We start from the raw sequence: 20,768 nt of genomic DNA, 5'->3' as shown, positions 1-20,768 counted from the left end.
GTGACAAGCCGGCATTCACCAACACCTGATAACAACTATTTTCTCTGTTTGAGTTACCAAAGAAACTGTTTTACTGGTATTTCATTTTTGTAATTATTTGACATTTCTTTATATAATACATAGCACCACACATGATTGGACTGTATTTTTTAAAATAAATGAATATGTAAAGAATTGTTTCTCTTTTGTTCGGGGGAGGGGGGGAACATGCCAGCAGAGTCAAGTTAGGCATTTTCCAAATTTTTGATATGCCGAGCCCAAAAGGTTCACTATCACTGATCTAAATCATACTATTTTTGCATGTTCTTTTGTACTTCTGTAGTTTTATAGAGCAGCCATTCACCAATATAGTCCTCTCTAGATATGATGAATTACAACTTCCCAGATACAGCATGGCTAATGAATGGGCTTGTTGGAAATTCTGAAAGTTGTAATCCAACTTTTTTGGAGAGCACTGGACTGGGAAGACTACATGAAGATCACAGCACTATCTACCTTTGGGAATATTCACGTACATTTGAGATTCCTTCTTCCGAGCATTTAAATGTTTATTTCACTTAAATTCCCAAGTAATATATATTTAGCTATTAAGACAAGAATTGCACCTGTCATTTTCCCATTATGGAAGCCATTTGGTTTTATTACAGGTATAGTAATTTATAATATTAAAGATTTATTTGGTTACTTTTCTCTTGGCCTCAAAGTATTTATTCCATTCAGCCATCACCTTAAATTCAATTCCTGAAGGCATATAAGATACCTATGCTTTAAGGCTATGTACATTGAAAGAGGAAAACTGTGTTAGTCTATGGTAGGCAAAAATCAAGGGGTATCTGGTAGCACCTTTTCAGACTTAACAGATTTTATTTAAAGGCATCAGCTTGCATGAGCTAAAGCTTCTTATGAATTGCATCTAATGTAGTGAAGTGTAGCTTACAGAAGCTTATGTCTTTTAATAAAAACTGTTAACCTGAAAAAGTGCTGCCGGACTCCTTCTGAACTGAGGCTGGGTGTTAGGCCTAATCTAATTCCAACAATAAACATTTAGTCAAATGATGAATCAAGTATTTTCCAGGGAACACTATACACATCCTATGCTGATAACTGGACTTACAAAGCACAACATATAAACATAAACATATCTTTGAAATGATGTCTGGAAAAAAAAAAACTTTCTCCATACTTGGTAGACATAAGCTGCCTGTGTTGTATTGATTGGTCTTACCATTGCTTTCTGCATTACACAGGAAAGGACTCATTCTGCTACCCAAAGTATAGCTGTTTGCTATAGATGCAGTTCTGATAATACTAAAATGTGTTTTTCTGAGCAGTCTAAACATTCATGTCAATGTTAAGTCCAGTCATCAAGCCTTATTTCCCAGTTCTAAGATTCCACCAATCAGACTATACAAAGCTGACAACTGGAACAGTTTTATTAGAAAAAGAAAATATTTTTTACTTTTATATCCAAAGCTGCTATATAAGAAACAAATATTAAAAATTGTAGGAGTTAAAGAAGCTTCTTTTCTTTAATATAACTTTGCCAAAGGATTTTAAAAGGCCATTACCTGTAAGACCTTGTGGTTGATGGAATGTTTGAAGAATAAAATATTTCTGTGTTATAGAGGGAGCGATCTGTAGCTGGTGAAGGTGGTGGATTCAAAATCTGTGTGAATGTAAAATGACATAGTTTAATAATGCCCAATGGGAACCACTTCCATCACTGAACTTGAAACCTTATGAAAAAGAGTTCCCAGCTTCTCTCATCTTTATTTCCTTACATTTGAAAACCAAAGGGATAACAAGGAAACTGATGTTCATGAACCTTCACACGTTTCCCTCATTTCTGTTATGTTGGAAGGCTTTAGGCAGACATCCTGTCTCCCAAAGTGTCGAGGGCATAAAGATATGGGAGAAAGTGACCCCAATCTGCATTCTAGGAAACAATAAAATTCAGAAGATCAAAGGGGGGGTGCCCCGAACTCTGACTAGTAACCAATAGGTCATCAGGAAGATAAGTTTCCCCCAATAATAAGGAGGATCCAAAACTTATGCCAATTTCAGCCAATCATTTGTTAATTGCTGTATCTCTTTGTAAGAAACATGTATAAAATCATCTTCTTTGGGTGTGACCGGGGCTCTTCTCTGTCTTAAGGGGAGACCCCAGCTGATTCTACTGGCAAGCTTTCAATAAAACTTTAAAATCTCAGCTGGTACTTTCATATCTGATCTTCTGCCAGACTGAATCCTAACTGGGGAGAGTCAGAAACTCTCAAATTTTGCTAACAAAATCACTTAGATACCTGAGGACAACACTGAAGTAGAGGTTCACACAAAGGCCAACTTCTGTGTTTTCTTCAGGTGATAATGTAAAAGACTGTATTATGAGAATCTGTTTCAAATCCAGATGTTTTTTTAAAATAATGGAACCATTCTGTTAACATGTGCCACCCTTTAGAGTTATATAAATGTACTGAGATTGGAAATGGGCATCCACAGGGAGAGAGAGGGACAAAATGAGCATGTAACTTTGCAATAGAAACTCTACACTTCTATGCAACGTGATAAGAAAGGGAGGAACTTTGTCAGATCATGACATACATATTTTTCGCATCCCTGTGATTAGTTTCAGATGCCTATGGGATTGGATGAGAATTCTGGGATTTGCAGTCCCAATATATTTCTACGACATGTGGTTGAGGAAGCCTGGCATGTAATTCTTTTTAAAATGGGGGCAAAAATGAAACATATAGTGGTAAATAAATGTATTGCTAATGATTACATTACAAAATCAGCAAACATTTTGCAGTAATTTATTTCCATTAAAAACTGGGGACTCCAGGGTAAGGGATTGCAGCTCTCTACAATCTAACCATAATCCTTTCCAGGACTGCCATCAGAGAAGTATTTTCTTAAATCTAAGGGTTCAAGTTGGATACTGAACATGGAACTGGCTGCATGTATAACAAGTGGACTTGTTTCTGCTCCATATCCAAATATTCTTGAACTTCGGGGTTAGTTTTTTGACTCTTCATAAGCTATTTGAGATTTTACATCTTCAATATTCCCTCTTGAAAGCTAAGGATATTTTATTTTAAAAGTCACATATCCTTTCGATTTTCAATTGATCATATAGATTTTTTAAAAGTTCAATTCTGTGGGAACTGTTTCAAATATTTGATCATGTTATGCTGTATTTTAAACCAAGCTTTTTGTTGTTGTTGTTCTTTTTTGATAGAATCCTATATTCTTTGCCTTTTCAAGTTCCCTGTTCTTTAGGAAATTAAATATTATTTAATCTTAAAATAATTTCTTTTAAAAAAAAACAATGTTCCTTTACATTTTGTATCTCTTGCCCTTGTGCTAAACCCTGTGCTTCCTTTTTAAATTTATTTTTCAAAGGTGGCCTCTAATCACTCTTTTCCAATATATTAAGAAGAATGGTTATGATCTCCTGTTTTTAACTCCTTCTGCTCTGCCAAAAATATGTTGAAATTTCACTCAATCCAGGGGACTTCCAGGGAAGAAATGGCGAACTGAAGATGGTTCTGCTAAAAGTGGAGCAGACGACTGCAGCAGAATGAAGAGCCAGCAAGTAGACTGGCTCTTCAATAATCCCTCTCCAGACAAGGAGACGATTTGAGATCCCCCACAAGTGCTCCAGTCTCTCGCAGGTTTAAAACTTGGGGAGATGAGGGAATAGCTATTTTGCTCAATCCACGGTTGGCACTTTTAAGGACATGAGGTTCGCATACTTTCTTTTCTAATCACTTTTGGAAAGTGCTTGTTAACTGGTTTTCAGCTGTTAGGAACCTTTGGATTGACAAGTTTTACAGCAGCGGGTGAGTTTCCTTCAATCCTTAGTGAAAGAACTTGTAAATACAAGTTTAAGGACTTAAACTTTTTTTCTGGAATAAACAGCAAAAGGGTGATTAAAACTTTGATTTTAGAAAGTAACAAACAGCCTAAGGGTCCAGATAAATTTGAAATAAGGTTCTGGAATTAATTATAAGAATCTTTCCAATGGGAAAATGCTTTTGTTTTGAATTCGTAAAAAAATACATGAAAGGATGGGAATCTGAAGGTTGGACACTAGAAGGAACTAAAAGGAACTAAAGATTACAATTAAAGGAGAAGAACACTTAAATTGGACTTACTACTACAGAATGGAGCAAAATATTTTAACATTGGACATATTGAAGGATATTATGGAACAATGGACCCAGAAGTTAATTTTAAGAGTGTTTGCTCTATAGATAGACTGTGTTTAAAAGATGTTATGGAAGAGGAACAAGCTTTACCGGACAAGACTAAGACTGATCTGAAAGTGGATTTAAAAATGATAAGCTACAAGAATAATATGGAAAAAAGATGCTATACTGGGCATACAAAAGAAACTGGGTGATGTCTTAATTAATACAAATAACAAACCAAGAGAGTGACCTGAATAATCTTCCTATACTGGATTTACAAAAGGCTTGTTAAAACTTTGAAGAATTTTGTGAGAAAAGAAAAAAAAAAGAAATCAAGTTTTAGGATATTATTTGAAGGGACTAAAGATCAAGATTGTTAAAAGTAAAAGAAAGGAATATAAAGTTGGTTTATTTGATCAAGATATGTTATCTCTGGTAATTCTTAATGGACTTTTGCTGATTAGGACTGAAATGATGAGGTTTTTAAGGATTTGTTTATAGATAAGAGATGAGATATGGGAAGAAGAGATCATTTGTTATATTTTAAGAGAAGGTGATAAATTACTAAAATTGTTTATACTTGTAATGAAGGGGGAAGTCATTTCTTTATATATTTTTTTTCTTTAATATATTCTTCTTTTCTATTTCTTTTTCTTTTCTGCAGCTTCAATTTTTTCTTCTTTTCTTTCTTTTAGTTTGTATTAGTTTTATCATTGTAGTTGTAATTTTTAACAAAATTACTATTAAAAAAAAGAAATTTCACTCAATCCAGATTAGCACCAGATTAGAAGTGACTTGGACTGATTTAACAAAATAAACTATGAAATTAAAAAACAATTTCCAATGCTCTGTTTGACCCTGAACTCTAAACCAATTGGAAGAACAGAGGAAGAAATGTGGGTGGATAGAGAGTTATTATCCCCTTGTGTGAATTCCTGAAATCCATCCCAGAATAAAACACCTGTTACGAACCAATTGGTATAGGCCTGCTCTCAAGTCCTTGCCTTTTTTTTTTTTTTTTTTTACTATAATGACTTTTTTATTCATGGAAAATTGTTTCAGGGAATTTTAGCTGATTCACAGAGATGCAATACAATATCAACATAAATAGATGAAATGTTTAACTTCTGAGCTTCCTCATCTTTCACTGAATGTCTCTGTTTTCTTATTCTGATATAGGTTTGTGGGACTGCAAAGTACCAAACGTTTCTATCAGCAACATCATCAAGGTTCACAAAGGGCAGAATAACGACATGCTGGAGGGATGAAGGCACAAGAATGCATTCCCTAAATGGAATGTTCTCTAGAATCATCCTAACAATGAAAATCTAATACTGTGTTTACTCATTAGAAGGTTTACTTCTCACTCTATGTAGTTTCTCTGGGATTATTCTGAAGACAACAGTCTCATTATTATACAATGAATCAAACAAGACCTAAGTGGCTGCAACTTCAAAGGACAATCTTCACTGGATTTTCATAGGAGTTGTTATTTCTCAGTAGTGCTTCTAAATCGAGGGCTTCTAGAACTACTGATTAAAAGTCAGGGCTTCTGTGCTAAGAAAAAAGACATGTGAAGAATAGAGAACACTCCTTACCCCCCTCCATATCAGCTATTTGCATGCCATGGCTGATTGGGAGCAAACTGGGTGTCCTTGAGTCCCAATCTAACTTCCTGATGATTAATTTATTCAAATTTCATGTTTGCATGATCACAACCCCTCCCTCCCAACAATTATCCAGTTAAGCATGCTGTGTAAGCAGAGGTAATAGGAGTTGGAATCATAGTTGTATCATGACTTGTATAATTTTCAACACTTACCTGTGGATAAAATGTGGCTTTTGTACTGGATGAACTACTAGAGGAAGCTCCGGTGACATGGTTTCTGTCATAAAGAGGGGCACCACTACTTCCACCCATTAGGCTCATGGAGCTAATCATAGATTTTCCACAAGAGATGCCTATATGGATAGAAGAAATAAGAATGGTCTGAATTCCAGTTATATACTCACTGAAATTTACCAAGGCAATTACTGTGGTAAAGTGCGTCTATGTGGACTGCAGAATCTTTCTTTGTTTTATCACAAGGCTTAAAAAAATGCAAAGTTCATCTTAAATTCCCAAATGGAAGAATACCTTGCCAGAGGAATTTTTTCTTAAATATTAGAATGTAAAAGGTCTTTGCACAAGCAGTACATATCCTATAAGATGTATAGTTTTGCACCATAGCGGCAAACCATCCTATTCAAAGCATATCACTAAAGGATCCTGCAGAGGATATGGCTAAAAGAATGATAAAAGATCTCCAATCAAAATTCTGATATAAATTCTGAGCTCTGGTATTGCAAAGAAAGCAAGAATCCACTTCAAAACATTGCCCTTCATTCTATTTTAGAAGATTCTAAAATAGTAGTTTGGCCAGAGGTTCAACAGCAGGAGCAATACAGTGAGGATCATCATACAACCACAGTAAGTTGTTATTTAGCATGTGGCAAAGTAAAAAAGAAACAAAACCTGAAGAGCGTTATAGCAATACTTAGACGCAGTGTTATTGTTACCTGTAAAGGTCCCATGCTGAGAACTCCCTGGAGCAATGAAATTTAAGGGGACATGAGGGGTCCCGCTGACATATTCATGTGGGAAAGGTCCATTAGGCCCAGCGTAACGCTGGCAAACCACACGCTGGCAAACAAAATACATGCCTCCCATGACAAAAAGAGTAAGAATAATTCCAATGACAGGCCCAATAGCATTACTGTGGGGTCCAGACTCATCCGGGGATTTAATTTTTTCTATAAAAAATAAAAGAGAGAAGGAATTAGAACTCTATCTCTTCCTCTTTACCAGCCTTACAAAATGTTAGTATGAAAATAGTAGAGGGCCATGCTAAATCCTTTTTGGCAGAGCCTTCCAGTTATTAACAACATTACCCAGACACGGCTAATGGGATTTACATTCAAAGTAATTTTTCACTTATGTTGTCATCTTTGATGTAGATTCTGGCTGATAAGGTTTTCCTCTATAGCGTACGATACTATTGGGACAGTTCCAAGTTCCCAGTTGGCACCCAAAGTTTATATCTATCCATAGTCCACTATTGCAAATCATGTGCAGGTTGGTACTTCCAATGCTAGGTAAGCACACTCTGGAACATCCCCCAGGTGCAAAGAATCCACAGTCACTGCAGGTGCTATTTTCTGTACCATTGGCTAGTGCAACTAATTTTAAATTATGAACATCAAAAGAAGTTTTAATAATATGTGCAGTGCCAAAAGGGCAGCATTTGGTGAGGGGGGATCTGCAAATAATGGGAGTGGGAAGGAACAGGAGTCGATTAGAAACATTTGGATTAAGGTTTGTAGAAACAAGAACTGTTTACTTCCCTCTCCTTCTGCATAAAAGAACTTTTCTCCTGTCACCTTGTGTGAGCTGTCTAATGTAGTAAACCAGATGTAGCCCTCTCTTTTATCATCTTTATACAATTTACTGTAAATGAATCTTTCAGTAAACTTACTACAAGGCATGTACATGGCTGAAACACTGTACAAAGGAAGAAATATGCGGAATACTCAACTGGATCACCTTTCCTGGTTTGAGTGACACCTTCCCACTCTCACAGTATCTGCTCTGGCAACCTTGGTCAACTGGCAGAGTCCACAGGTGTCACCTTTGACCTGAGAGGATTCCAACTATATAACACACTGATAAGGGTCTCCTCAAACCTGCAACCAATCTAACATCACCCAGGAGCACCCAAGGTGAAAGGAACGTTCAAACAGAACCAATATTTCATGCATGTTCTCTTAAAAACTTCAGTAGTCCTTTTCAGTGTTCAAAAGGCTGTTCAATGTTTACTTCATTTTATTCCCATAAAAACTCCATAGGGCAGATTGGGGGATTTGATGGTGACTGGCTCATGGTAACTTGTGGCTTTCCCATATTAATTTGGCCTAAGGAATACATGCTTAAAATTATTCCAGACTTCTTTCTTGGCCATACTAGCTAGGGATGATGGGACTTGTAACCCGATGCATCTGGAAGGCACCAAAATTGGGGAAGGCTGGACTAACTTGCAATCTGTAGCATTTTATTATAAGGGCCTTTGTGGCTCTTTTCTGTAGAAGAAGATCTTTACTGCAATGTAGTTATCAATGGCAATCACTCTAATGGAGAACAGCCAGTTCAATTTCTTTTATAACACTCTGGAGATTATCAGAGGGCTGCTATCTCTAGGTATTTTCCCTCAACCCCAACACACACAGAGGTCCTAGTGCTGAGAATACAGAATTATTATCAAACCGTCTATAATCAGAAAGCCTCTCAAAACATGTATGGTTAACACAAACGCTGCAGGGAAGAGCCACCAAAGGCCCAGGGGGAAAAAAGGGAATTGCATCTGCATTGGCCTTTTGATAATAGCTTTATTTTACCCAGTTGTTCTTTCACAGGATGTGGATTTGGCTACATCTGAAGAAAGAAAAGAAAGATGACAGCTTTCTGAAAACTGCAAAGTACTATTGAAGAGTATTACATTTCAAGGTCAGAAGTATTAAGCTACAGAAGTCGTAAAGAAGTGTATTTGCTTTTCTAAACTCAGAGGATTAACAGTTGTCCTTGGATCCAAACCTGCCTTTACCAACCTGACGGCCTCCGCTTGTGTTGGGCTGAAAACTCCCAGAATTTCCTAGCTGTTGGCCATATTGGCTGGGAACTCTAGGAATATTCAGCCCAACATAAATTGTGTAGACATAATCAACAATAGGAGGCCTCTTACATAACCAACTTACCAGTAAGAAGTCCCTTACCACAAGAAAGTTCATCAGAACCATCAATGCAGTCTGGAAAGGAATCACATTGCTGCTTCTTCAGAATACACTGGCCACTGGCACACTGAAACTGATTCTGGAGACAAATTGCTGTGGGGGGGGGGGATGTAGGAAAGGAGAAATCACTAAACAATTTTTAATACTTTCAAGATAAATCAACCAAACCCAAACTAAATAATAAACATATCACTCTCCTCAAGACAGCAGTTGTTTTATAAGCCTCCAAGTAACACAAATAAATATTATGCTCTGTCTTCTTAGAAATCAAGCATCTGCTTCACTGGCAGAAGAAAGAGGAACATGAAATGCAAACCAGCCACAGCTCTTCTGTTAAGCACAGAAGATATGGGAGGATAAACTATCATGGTGTCAATGTGGAGTTTATAGCTCTAATCCCCTAAAACATGGGTGAACAACCTACTTGTGGCTTGAGGGCACAATTAAAAAAATATTGGGGGGAGGGAAGAATAGAAGGCTAAGAGGAATCTGACAGTGATGGTCTGACATCATGGGAATGTTTCATTTTACTTTTGGAATGGATGTTTTATTATCAAAAATATAAAAATAAAATTCAATAACAAATTATTGCTATAGGAAATTACTTTTAATTGATTGATTAATAAATTTACTTCATTTGTATGCCGCTGAGTCTGGAAGGCTCTGGGTGGCTAATAATCAGTAACTTCACTGAACAAGAAACCTCCTCAGCAACAGCAACAAAAAAAGCCACCATAAAACAAACCAAATACAGTTATCAAAAGTATATATTCAAGAAAATGTACAAAACAGTTCAAATCCTTCTGCTGCAGTTGATGAAAAAAAAAGGTCTTAATTGCTGTCATATAAGTCAGGGAGAAAGGAGAAGATAACCATGGGAAGGGCATGTGAGAGCATGGAAGAGGTGATGGAAAATGCTGGCTTCTGCTCCCATCTGGTGGCATTCTTGTATAGGACAAGATCTGATTTTAACGAACAGGCAGATGAATGTGGGAGAAGACAGTCCCTCAAATAACCTGGTCTGGAACCATGTAGGGCCTTAAAAATGGCAACCAGAATCTTGAATTGCACCCAGAAGCCAACCAGCAACCAATGCAGGTCCTGAAGCAGTGGGGTCACCCAAGAATATCAGAATATACCCATCACATCCCAGGCCTCTGCATTTCGTACCAGCTATAGCTTCCAAATGCTTTCTACAGGCAACTCCATATAAAGTGACTGTGAGCAGGGCCCTACAGGAAAGACCACAGTCAGTGTACAAGATGTAATTGAACAAAAGCCCTCTTGGCCACAGCTGCCACCTGCTTACTGAGCAGGAGCTAAGAGTCCAGGAGCTAAGAGTCCAAGTTGCAAATCATCTCTGAATAGGGGAGTGCAATTCCATTCATAGTCAACAACTGTTTCCCTAGTCATTTGGCCCTCAAATCCAAAGCCAATCTGTCTTGGAGGGATCAGTTTGAGTCTGCCCCTTCCCATATAGGCCCTGATAGCCTCCACACACTGGGTCAGCCTTTCTACCGCCTCCCCTGTTTGACCAGGCTGAGATGTATAAGTGGGTATTACAAGCGTAGTTCCATTTGCTTTCTCTCATTGCTGAATCTAGCAATGTGTATGTTTCTAACATAAATTTTGCTGATAAATAAAGTACACAGCTCTTACTTTCACAGTCAGATTCATCAGATTTATCTTGGCAATCAACTTCTCCATTACATCTCAAATGTGCGTCAATGCACTGCCCCTTCTCACATTGAAACTGGGTTGCTGAACAGATGGGGCAGCTCTCCTCATCACTCTGATCGTCGCATTCTGAAAAACCATCACAATGCCACGCCATGGGAATGCAATCGATCTCACCAGTTGCACATGTGAACTGATCTGGGGAACAGGTTGGTGGCTCTGGGAAAGGAATTTTTTTAGAATTACATGAAACTCTTCCAAAATATTAAATAATTTACAACAAAGAAAGCACTGTTTATTATTTTTTAAAGCCCTTGTACTAGATCCTGTAACAATATCACACTTATTTCAATCAGCCTGAACAATCACTCTGCCCAGACAAGACAGCTCAACCAATTTTACAAATAAGACAGGAAATACGCAGAACCCCCTAGATGTACCGAAAGGAACTGCAATCTAATATATGGGGGCTATGTTTGAAAATGTTGTCAGTATCAAAGAGATGACAAATTTCATCCTGTGATTTAATCTTAAAGCGATAAACATGGAAACTAGTTCCAAATAGGGCAAATTCAATGACTAAAAGATAAGTGCCACATATACCAAACACTAAATCTAAATTACAAGAAAGTAATTAACACGACATACTATAATTAGGTAGTTCAAATAAATAAAATTATAACTAGAAGAATTGTATCTACATAATTAAAAAGCTAGCTAGCTTTTCCTCCAGGTCCTTGTACAGAAGTTTGCCTTTCATGAAAAAGCTTGCCATTCAAAGTTGAAATGCAAGTGACAGCTAATTAAAAAAAAGTTTGAGAAAAGTCAGTTGATAATAACAATCAAATGTTATTACCTTCATAGAACAAAATTCTGTATAAAACATCAAACCACAAAATACAATTAACTGAAATATTAAAGGGTAAGATGTCTAGTTAACTGACTTCTAATATGAAAAACACAATCTTATTGATACCCAAAGTTTCCTTAGAACAATCAACACTGAGCAAAATGTTGCTACCTTTTTTTGAAGTTTCTAAGGATTTATCAGCTAGTAAAAAAAAAAAAAATCTTCTCTCCCATAGAACATCTAGAAGGATTTACAAAGAGGGGTATTATTAATTCAGAGTGCTTTGAATGCTACAATGGATAGCTCAGAGAAACATGTGATACTGATTGAACTACACTCTCCATGCAGGGACAGATTCAATCTTGAAAGAGGTTACTCTATTTCCCTTCTACACCTCTTGAAAAAGGTCTTTTCCAAAGGTTGATGTCACAATGGTGAGAAGAATGGTGAGAATTTCCATTATTGTCCTTCTATATGCCTAGATCCAGGACGTTGTTTGATCTCTCGTAAGGTCCTATGATTTTCAAGGCTTGAGTTGAGAATCCGCAATAGGCAAAATCTGAGACTATGTATTTTTTCCATGAGAAATTAAACTTGTACACAAGGATTAACTGGTTTAAGGATCTTTCCCTCCCCCCTCCCGCAATTAACTGAAACAGTGAGTGACATGGATCATTACTTTTAAAAACTCACAATGAATCCCCCCCCTTTTTTACATCTTTATAGGTACAGTTTGTGCACCATGAAGTATTAGACTCAGTACTTTGGCCCTGAGTAGTGTGACTGCAGAAGCAATACATAATTATGTCTGTAGTGGTTGATGAATGTGAGATACTGAGGATTTCAAACTATGATGGCTAGAAGAGAAGACAAGGATAAAGATAAAATTACTGTATTAGGAATAGTATGTAAATGTGAGATTCAGCATAGCAATAGGAAGAGTGCATTTGTCATGAGGAAACTCTCAGAAACCAAGAAACATGAGCCAATAAACTGACCTTCTTTCTCCATAGAATAGATGTGAAACTCCAATACCACAGAGCATGTTGTGGTTGCAAGACAGAAACTGTTTATAAGAGAAACTGTGCTCCCTGGAGAGCTCATAGTACAGCAAATGTGTCATTTAAGAGAAACAAGTATTTTCAAAATAAACTTGAGAAGAGAAGCTTTAAGCTGCAAAGCTGGAAAAAAATGCCTTCCTGATGAGATGGGATGTTTATTTTCATAGAGAATATAGCTACTGTATAAATATTTTTAAAATGTTTTCTTCTATAAAAGCAAAGGAAAGATATATACTGGAATAAAATGAATAAATTCAGAGACAGTATACATACACTGTAATTGAGGAAACTGTTATCCAAGAACACTGTGCTGTACTTCTTGCTGCTGAGTTGCATAATATCTATTCTATGATCATGCTATTTCCTATTGCCTCTTGTTTATCTACCCAAAAATAACAATTTTCAAAGTTCTTGGAAAATACTTGGAAGGCCTACTTTTTGAATACTAAATATGAACTCAGAAGCAAAGCTTCAAGCAGTTGAGCTCCTGGCCTAATGTTATACGGAATTCAGTTTTGTAAGGAAACTATAAATATTAAGGTCATCATCATATGGCTGCTGTCACTTCCTAAAGTCAACTTTCTTGCTCTTGAGAAGCTGTCTATAAGTTCATTCAGAAGATAGAACTAGTTAATTAAAACAAAGCACACTGTATCTATCCAAAGGTGGCTTTGTGTTATTGGAAAATGTTTCCACTCATGGAAGACAGGGACATGTATCAGTGTACGTAAGTTATACTGACCACATCTTCAAACAAAAATTATTGAATACAACTAACAAATACAGATTCCCTTAGTTATCTGTGGTTCTCATATTCACAGTTGGGAAATACAGACCAGATCTCATTATCTGCGGTAAAAGATTTCATATATCTTCAGTATTTGGAGATTGCTTCTGTGTGGAACTTTTTGTGCATGTTATGCATGTTTAAAATGACAGATGGGACTTTGCACACTTTTCATAAGGTCTTGATTTCTGTGGTTTTGTTATCCACAATTTTGAGGCTGGAATGAAACCCAGGAATAACAAGGACTACCTTGTATATGTTATTTAAATCCTCAAAGGAAAGTGAGAAAAGCAGGAGAACGGGTGAAAAAAACACCGAATGTACATGCCATTTGCAAACAGGACTGCCTCTCAGTAGTATTTAGTACTCCAATCACAATATTTCCTGGAATGTTTGACTAGTGACATCATTTTGACAAAGCTCAAAGGCACTACTGCTTACAGAATCTCTCAGTATGTTAAACTGTACTCTGTTTCCAAACATCTACATGATGCATTGATGAGATCACCCAGAGTTCACAGTTTGGATTTGATCACTAGGTTAATAAAATCCACCTCTTGTTTGCAAGTGATGGAATGATTCTGAACAGGTCCTGAACATGGAGAAAGAAACTGAGGTTTAGTCCAGACAAAATGGAGGCTCTGCTACACAGCAGACAAGCTAATATGAGGGCAGGATGCAGGCTGTTCTGGATGGAGTAGTTTTAGATTGTACATATTTTAAGGAAAAAAATAAAAATGCCCCTTGGATTTATCTTTCTCTATTGACTTCCTGTTTCTTTTCATTGAAATAAAGAACCTAAGAAACCATTTTGAATCAGACATCACTACGGCTACTTTTCCTTAGAGCATTTCCTAATCATAATGAAAAAAGAATCACAACATAGTTCTTGGTGGGAACAACTGGCATAGTTATGAAAACAGTTAAATGCACCACATTCATGTACTGTAGTTAGTGTATATTAGACTCACTATGATTTTTATAAAACTCCCTCTCCACTACAGTACAGATATTACACAGGTCTTGTTAATTTACTGTCACAATTACAGAAAGATTAATGTTTATGTAAAAATGGCAGTCAAACTCACCTGCTGAATTTAAGTTGCCCTCATAATCTCATTTGGGTGCAAATACTGCCTATCAATGGCAAGGGACTGAGTGCATGAAGTGGTCAAGCAGCATGAAGGCTTCCCACAAAATGGGGCCCTCCAGATCTGAGTTTGACCTACATAATTCTTACGTTGGCTGAGAATTATGCGAGTTGATGTCTGCTATATCTAGGGAGCACTAGCTGGGGAAAACTACTCTAGTACCATGAAATCCAAATATATCTGCCTTGTGAAGCTTAAAAACTTGCCAATCTCTACTGAAAGGAAAGCTTCTGCTTAAGATTACTTACCTCCACATGTTAAGAGGTCCTGCAGAAGTACCAAATGAACAGGGCAGGAACACCTTGGAGTTCCATCTCCTTTTGCTATACAGAGGTGTGAACATTTACCATTATCTCGGGAACACGGATGGGTTGCTTTATATAGAGAAAGAGGAAGACAGCAGTTGTTTATAGCTCAGGGGAAAAATTCCTAAATCTATTACTAGTTAAGTATGGAGTTTGAAATTCAACGTTACTTTACAGACTCATTATACCAAACTGCTGTATCACAATTAAAATCTTGGAGGAGGGAGGGTGGGGGGGTATAAAGGCAGCAATAGGATATGGTAAAGGGAAAAATAAAACCCTGATTTAGAGACTAGAGGTGTTCTCAACCAACATCTTTAGAATATTGATGAAATGCACCTTGTTATTTGATTTTTAGTAGCAAAGCAAACTCCATCTCACCGAATCAAAGGGAAAAGTGGCTCTATGAAGCCCACTCCATTAGCCTAGCTGATTCACTTAAATCGGCTCCACCACCTCCCCTCTCTAAACTAGTTAAATCGGCTCCACCACCTCCCCTCTCTAAACTAGTTAAATCGGCTCCACCACCTCCCCTCTCTAAACTAGTTTCTGTTTCCACTCAAGCTGGTAATTAATTATAACTTTAAGAACTATTTGTTTCCTCTATCCTCCCACCCCCTTTTTCTTTTGAATTGTGGGATTCAGACACAGGGAGAGACTGACTGTTTTGTTTCTATGCATAAATATATTCTATACGCCCTACAAATGGTAATAATTAAATGCTGCCAATATGCAAGAAAGAGTGGCCCTTTAGGACTACTTTTATTTATTTAACTGATATATAGGCTGCCTGTCTGCTTTGGCGAGGAATGAATTTAACCAACAATGGGAATGGTAAATTCCTTTTGTATGTTCTCTGAATATAGACTATATGACTTTCTTCTAAATAAGTATGCATAACATTCAAGCAGCACAGGGTGCAAAAGCTGAACTAGTATCCCTTCTTAGACTGGGCTCAATATTACCCGTGATCAAACGACAAGTGCATTCTTGGCCCCCAGGAAGCATGGGGTATTTTAGGAGGAAAAACACATAACTAAACAGATTTTTTTTTTTTGCTTTCCTCTTGTTCACTCAGGTGTAAAACTAAGAAAACAGTCAGTGTTTAATGTATAGGCTCATGGTGGCATTAGAACAATCACTGACTTCTAATGAACAAGGAAAGGTCAACATTTTCCAAAATGTGTCCCATTTCAAAGATTTTTTTTCAGTGCTCAACAGCCATTTTTCTTACAGTAGGGAAATGTGTACAGCCTACTGTAAAAAGGTACATGCTTGATCATTAAAAGAAAGTGTACTCCTTGGCAAAGGGTTAATAACTTTACTATTGTGTTTTCTGATATCTAGGACTTTGCTATTGTAACATAATGATTATGTGCAATATACAAGGAAATGATGGATGAGAAATCAGTTTGACCATCAAACAGCCAATTTCTTTTAGAAAGAGTAGACCACACATGTAGGGAGATTTCATATCATGACAAGTGATTACCAAAAACAGGTCTTTCCAACCAAACCAGAAAGTATCTCATCCAGGGTTGAAGCTGGTTTGTTAGTGGAGCTTTGTAGTATTTTGGGCTTACAGAGCAGTGATGGAAAGTATTCAGGGAGATTGTGGGGAGCAGGTTTTTCTGATCCTTTTAAAACATTAACAAGATGATTTCTAGAGAGAAGCTCTGCTGAATGAGAACAAAAAAATAATCCCTCTACCCTTAACATATTCCTAAAACCACTTGTTTTCTGATACCTTCATTCATGCAAAGAGCAGATTTGTAAAAAAAACGTGTTTCTGCTGTGGATGAAGCATGAATTCTGAGATAATGCAATCCACTTTGGATACATTTGGACCATCTCCAAAGTTAGAGAACTCTGCTCCAAAGAACTCTTAGCTAAAGTTGGCTTGTCTTGTAGCTTCAGAACCACATCAAAGGGTGTATTTTTAGTTTTAGTATAAGCTTAATTTAAAAAGTTCTTGAACATCCCACAGCATCTTGGTAAAAAGAAAATACATGGGGTAAAATAGTCACATTTAAGATGAATTTCACTCAAGGTTGATTTATATGTTAAGTGGTCTGCCTAATTTAATTCCTTATACTTTCAAATAAATTGTAAGATATTAATTAACTTTCACTGGCAGGAACATCCTTCAAGATGTTCACAGTGTAAAGGCTATTATCTATTGGAAAAGATAATTTAAATTTCCGCACTTAAATGTTTATTTCCTTCTTAAAATGAGGTTACTATAATACAACATTCTGTTACTGATAGACTAGAGACCTGAGAGAATCTATAATAAGCATTGGATGCAATCACCTTGAAATTGGAGATGAAAATCAGAAATTGGAACATTATCTGACATGATCTGGACTTGTCCCCTTGTTGCCACTTTGGGGACTGAAATCTACAGAATCGTTAATGCAATTTTAGTTCATGCACTGACAATTAAATATGCATCTATGCTAATTGGCTACATCCCAAGCAGCAAAACATGTAGACTTTTTGTGCACAGGTTACAAATGAAAGATGTATGTATTTATTTACTGGATTTATATCTTGCTGACTCATATGGGCTCATGGTGGCTTACAAAAATCTACAATAAACAACTGCAAATTCAATGCTTATGGCAATGACTAATCCATAGTTAAAACATCCATAGTAATAATTAAAACATCCAGAATAATGTGAGAACTAAAACGTCCAGAGTGAAACAGGTAAGCAACCATAGTGACCATGATAACATTTATCACAATCACAACAATTCTGAGTACAAAAAGGTTAACAACAATCAACCAACAAAGGCCTTCTGGAACAGCTTAGTCTTAACAGCCTTCCAGAAGGCCTTCATAGTGGGGATCATTCTCATTAGACAATACTGGAAGGACAAATTTACAGCTGACCTGTTGTGAAGTATTGCTAATAAGTATGATCTGTCAACTTCAGGAATTAGAGGAGGTTTTTTTTTTTTCTGTCTTTTTGATGAGGACTGTCAAATCTATATAGTTTTCCTAATTCTGTGTTGTATGTAACTTTTAATCTATTGCATTAGATAAATAAATAGGTAGATAGTCTACTCAACAAAAATAAGTAAATGAGGAGGTGGTTGTATCGATTTTAGAGTTGGATCACATTTGAACCATTATGACCCACTTCCTATTATGGAATAATCACTTCCGAAACCAAAATCAGTCTTGGAATGGCCAAATCAGTCTATTCTGGTAAAAAAAGGAAAAAAGAAAGAATGAATGTTCTGAAATAAATAAAAATTCAGCTTTATTATTGGGCCATGAAGTTGGTACGCACTATTTTATTTTATATAGTAGTGTTCATTTTCAAATCAAGAATTGTAAAACAAAGGAGTTCAGTTTACTTATGAAAACTTAACATTTGACATATGGAACCCATTTGTTTTTCCAAGGGACATGACTATTTCTTGAATTCACTTTTGACAAACAATGAATTAGAATGCCTCAGCTAAATGAAACATAATGCTAGATTTACAATGTTAATTGGGGTTTGTTTTATTGTAAGATCTTCACCAGTACATGAGGTAAACAATGTAGTATAGTGATAAGAGTCTGGACTTGGATTAATTTGTTCAAAGTTCATATTCCCACTTGATCCCACTGGGTGACTTTGGGAAAATCACTTTCTCTCAGTCCAATTTGCCGTATAGAATTATCATTCTGAAAATAAAATTACAGGACAATATTCCATACTCCTCCTTAAGTTCTTTAAAAAAAAGATATAAATGCATAATTAAATACCATGTTATCTTCAAGTACTTATGATTTAGAATCAATTCAGAACATTTAGTGCCAAACTTTTTTTTTTTTCAAGAAGGCTCAAGCCAAAATTGTCCTTCAGAGATTTAAACTCCTACGGGAACCGACTCATGAACCTAAGCAGCCATCTGAGAATAAAAAAGGGTTACATAACAGAATATTGGAGAAAGTTAAGAATTTACTATTGTAATAAACTTACAGAATTCCTCCATATCAATATCTTCAACGGCATGTATACCAGTTAGGTGAGCAATTCGACCTTGTATTCTGGTCCTCTTATATCCATTGGTTTTCTCAACTCTTTCTATCATCTGCTGCTGCCGATCAATCCAGTAAAGATGATTTCCCAGAACTGTCAAACCCATTGGCTGGAGAATGTTGGAATCTTGTAATGTGACACGGTTAGCCCCTGAGAGTATAATACAACTGTTGTCAATATAGGTTTCTTTTTTTTCTTTTTTTTTAAAGGTTTTTGAAAGAAAGTAATAATAATTTTTAAAAAATTACCATAGCTACTTGATGGTTGCTCAGCAAAATGAGCATCTTGAGTTTTGTAAATGTTCTACACAACAGCCCTCACACATGAGTAAAATGGATACTAAAACAGATGGCAACATTCCTTTAAAGGACCAGTGAAAAAGTAAATACAACCAGTTTCATTTGATCCAGAAAGAAAAGTATATATTAAAACTACGTAGCTTCTGCTGTACAAGGGGTTTTGAGGCAAAGTTATACTCAATGTCCCATAAGATAAATATTTTATGAGCAATTTTTCTTAATAATCACATTTCGTATAGCGTTCCAAGAAGAACTGAATTGTAACATTTAGAAAAAGGACTACTATATTCTAACATATATTAAACTAGAGAACTGAATTAGCTCAATTCATTTAAACCTGCACATGAAATGAAATTCTTTCCATTTGTCAAGTGAAAGCCTGAAGAAGTGCACTTTCAGTATTACATGCCTTATTGTGGCTGGTCCTCCGTTCATTTTTACCAAAAAAAGGTTATCTTAAAAGAGTCACTCTTTTTATGTTCCTAATATATAAACTGCAGTGGTTTATTTTACTGAAATGTCACAGCAGATCTTGCAAACTGAACTGAGCATAAGGCCCCGTTTGAACATGCTGCTTCCCATGTACAGCATCATCTCATGTGGCTATATTTATATAACTTATACAGTTATATAATTAGACTTATGGCATTATATAAATCTATTTAAATCTAATATATAAAGTTAGATATGGTTTAGAGAGAAGCCTCTGAAGTGCTTACATATTTATCAGCTGGTGTTAAAAGAGAAGAAATTGGCTAAAACTGCCAAAAGTGATGTATGGAGAATTGCAACAATTCACACCAAGCCTCAAAAATATCAGTGCAGAGTCTTACATCCCCTGCCAAACAGAGAATCATTGTGACAGTGTGGGTGTGTGTATCTACAGGAGAGTAGTGCCAATCCTACAATTTATTTGATTGGGCTGAGTACAGAGCTATGTCTGTGTAATCTACTTTTACCAATCGCTGAGAAAAGAAAGGGTGGAAGAGAGAAGAGGCTGCATATCATATGCCAATGTATCGTTACAAAGATTTTGAAAAGAGTAATAAATAATGCTTGGGATGAACTCCTATTTTTCTCTCATGTTAAAAAAACTCACACCCCAGCCATTCCTGATTTATTATTAGTGGTAGCCAAAATTAATCTGACAGTTTTATTTATCTGTCCAGGGATAAACTGAAAACAGGCCCCCTCCATGATAATTCTTGGTTTTCTTTGGGGAGAGAAAAGAAGTTTACAACTAACTCAAGGTAAAGCAACATGAGCATTTTGTCTTTTTTTTCTTATATCAAGAAGAAAAAAAAGCTTTGTCACTGTTTCATGACAGAAGATTGTTGTTATAAGGGCCATTCTGCAGCAAATGGGCACTTCTCCCAGTCCCCGGCTGCTGCTTCACACAATTTGAAGAAGTGATGAAGTTTTCTAATCTGCGAAAGAGGGGAGGGGATGTTCGGACAAAATCTTTTGTCCCCTCATGAGACATACTTCATATTAAATCACAGTAGATGGTAAGTAAAAGAAAGCAAAAATGGTATAGTGCGTAAGGCGGTAGAGTTCTATTCAACCACTACGTTCCCTG

General features: G+C 36.4%; 1 protein-coding gene across 2 annotated transcripts in view; it reads right to left on the bottom strand.

Annotated features, from left to right (window-relative positions):
• LRP5 (LDL receptor related protein 5) overlaps positions 1-20,768 on the bottom strand; it is a 147,855-nt gene that overhangs the window by 7,443 nt on the left and 119,644 nt on the right. The window contains exons 16-22 of one of the 2 annotated variants that reach the window (XM_007425267.4): positions 18,831-19,040; positions 14,792-14,917; positions 10,677-10,913; positions 8,982-9,110; positions 6,753-6,986; positions 6,016-6,155; positions 1,569-1,666 (exon numbers count right to left, since the gene is read on the bottom strand). In XM_007425267.4, the coding sequence (XP_007425329.1) occupies positions 1,569-1,666; positions 6,016-6,155; positions 6,753-6,986; positions 8,982-9,110; positions 10,677-10,913; positions 14,792-14,917; positions 18,831-19,040 (1,174 nt within the window). The remainder of the gene's footprint in view (positions 1-1,568; positions 1,667-6,015; positions 6,156-6,752; positions 6,987-8,981; positions 9,111-10,676; positions 10,914-14,791; positions 14,918-18,830; positions 19,041-20,768) is intronic. The other variant, XM_007425268.4, reaches the window with a different exon arrangement.

This window comes from Python bivittatus, unplaced genomic scaffold (genome assembly GCF_059951505.1).
Source record: "Python bivittatus isolate LINGU-HERP-01145 unplaced genomic scaffold, Pbiv_v1 ctg000480_np1212, whole genome shotgun sequence".
Classification (NCBI taxonomy): Eukaryota; Metazoa; Chordata; class Lepidosauria; order Squamata; family Pythonidae; genus Python; species Python bivittatus.
Note: the sequence above shows the minus strand (reverse complement) of the source record. Positions and strands in the feature narration are given on the sequence as shown.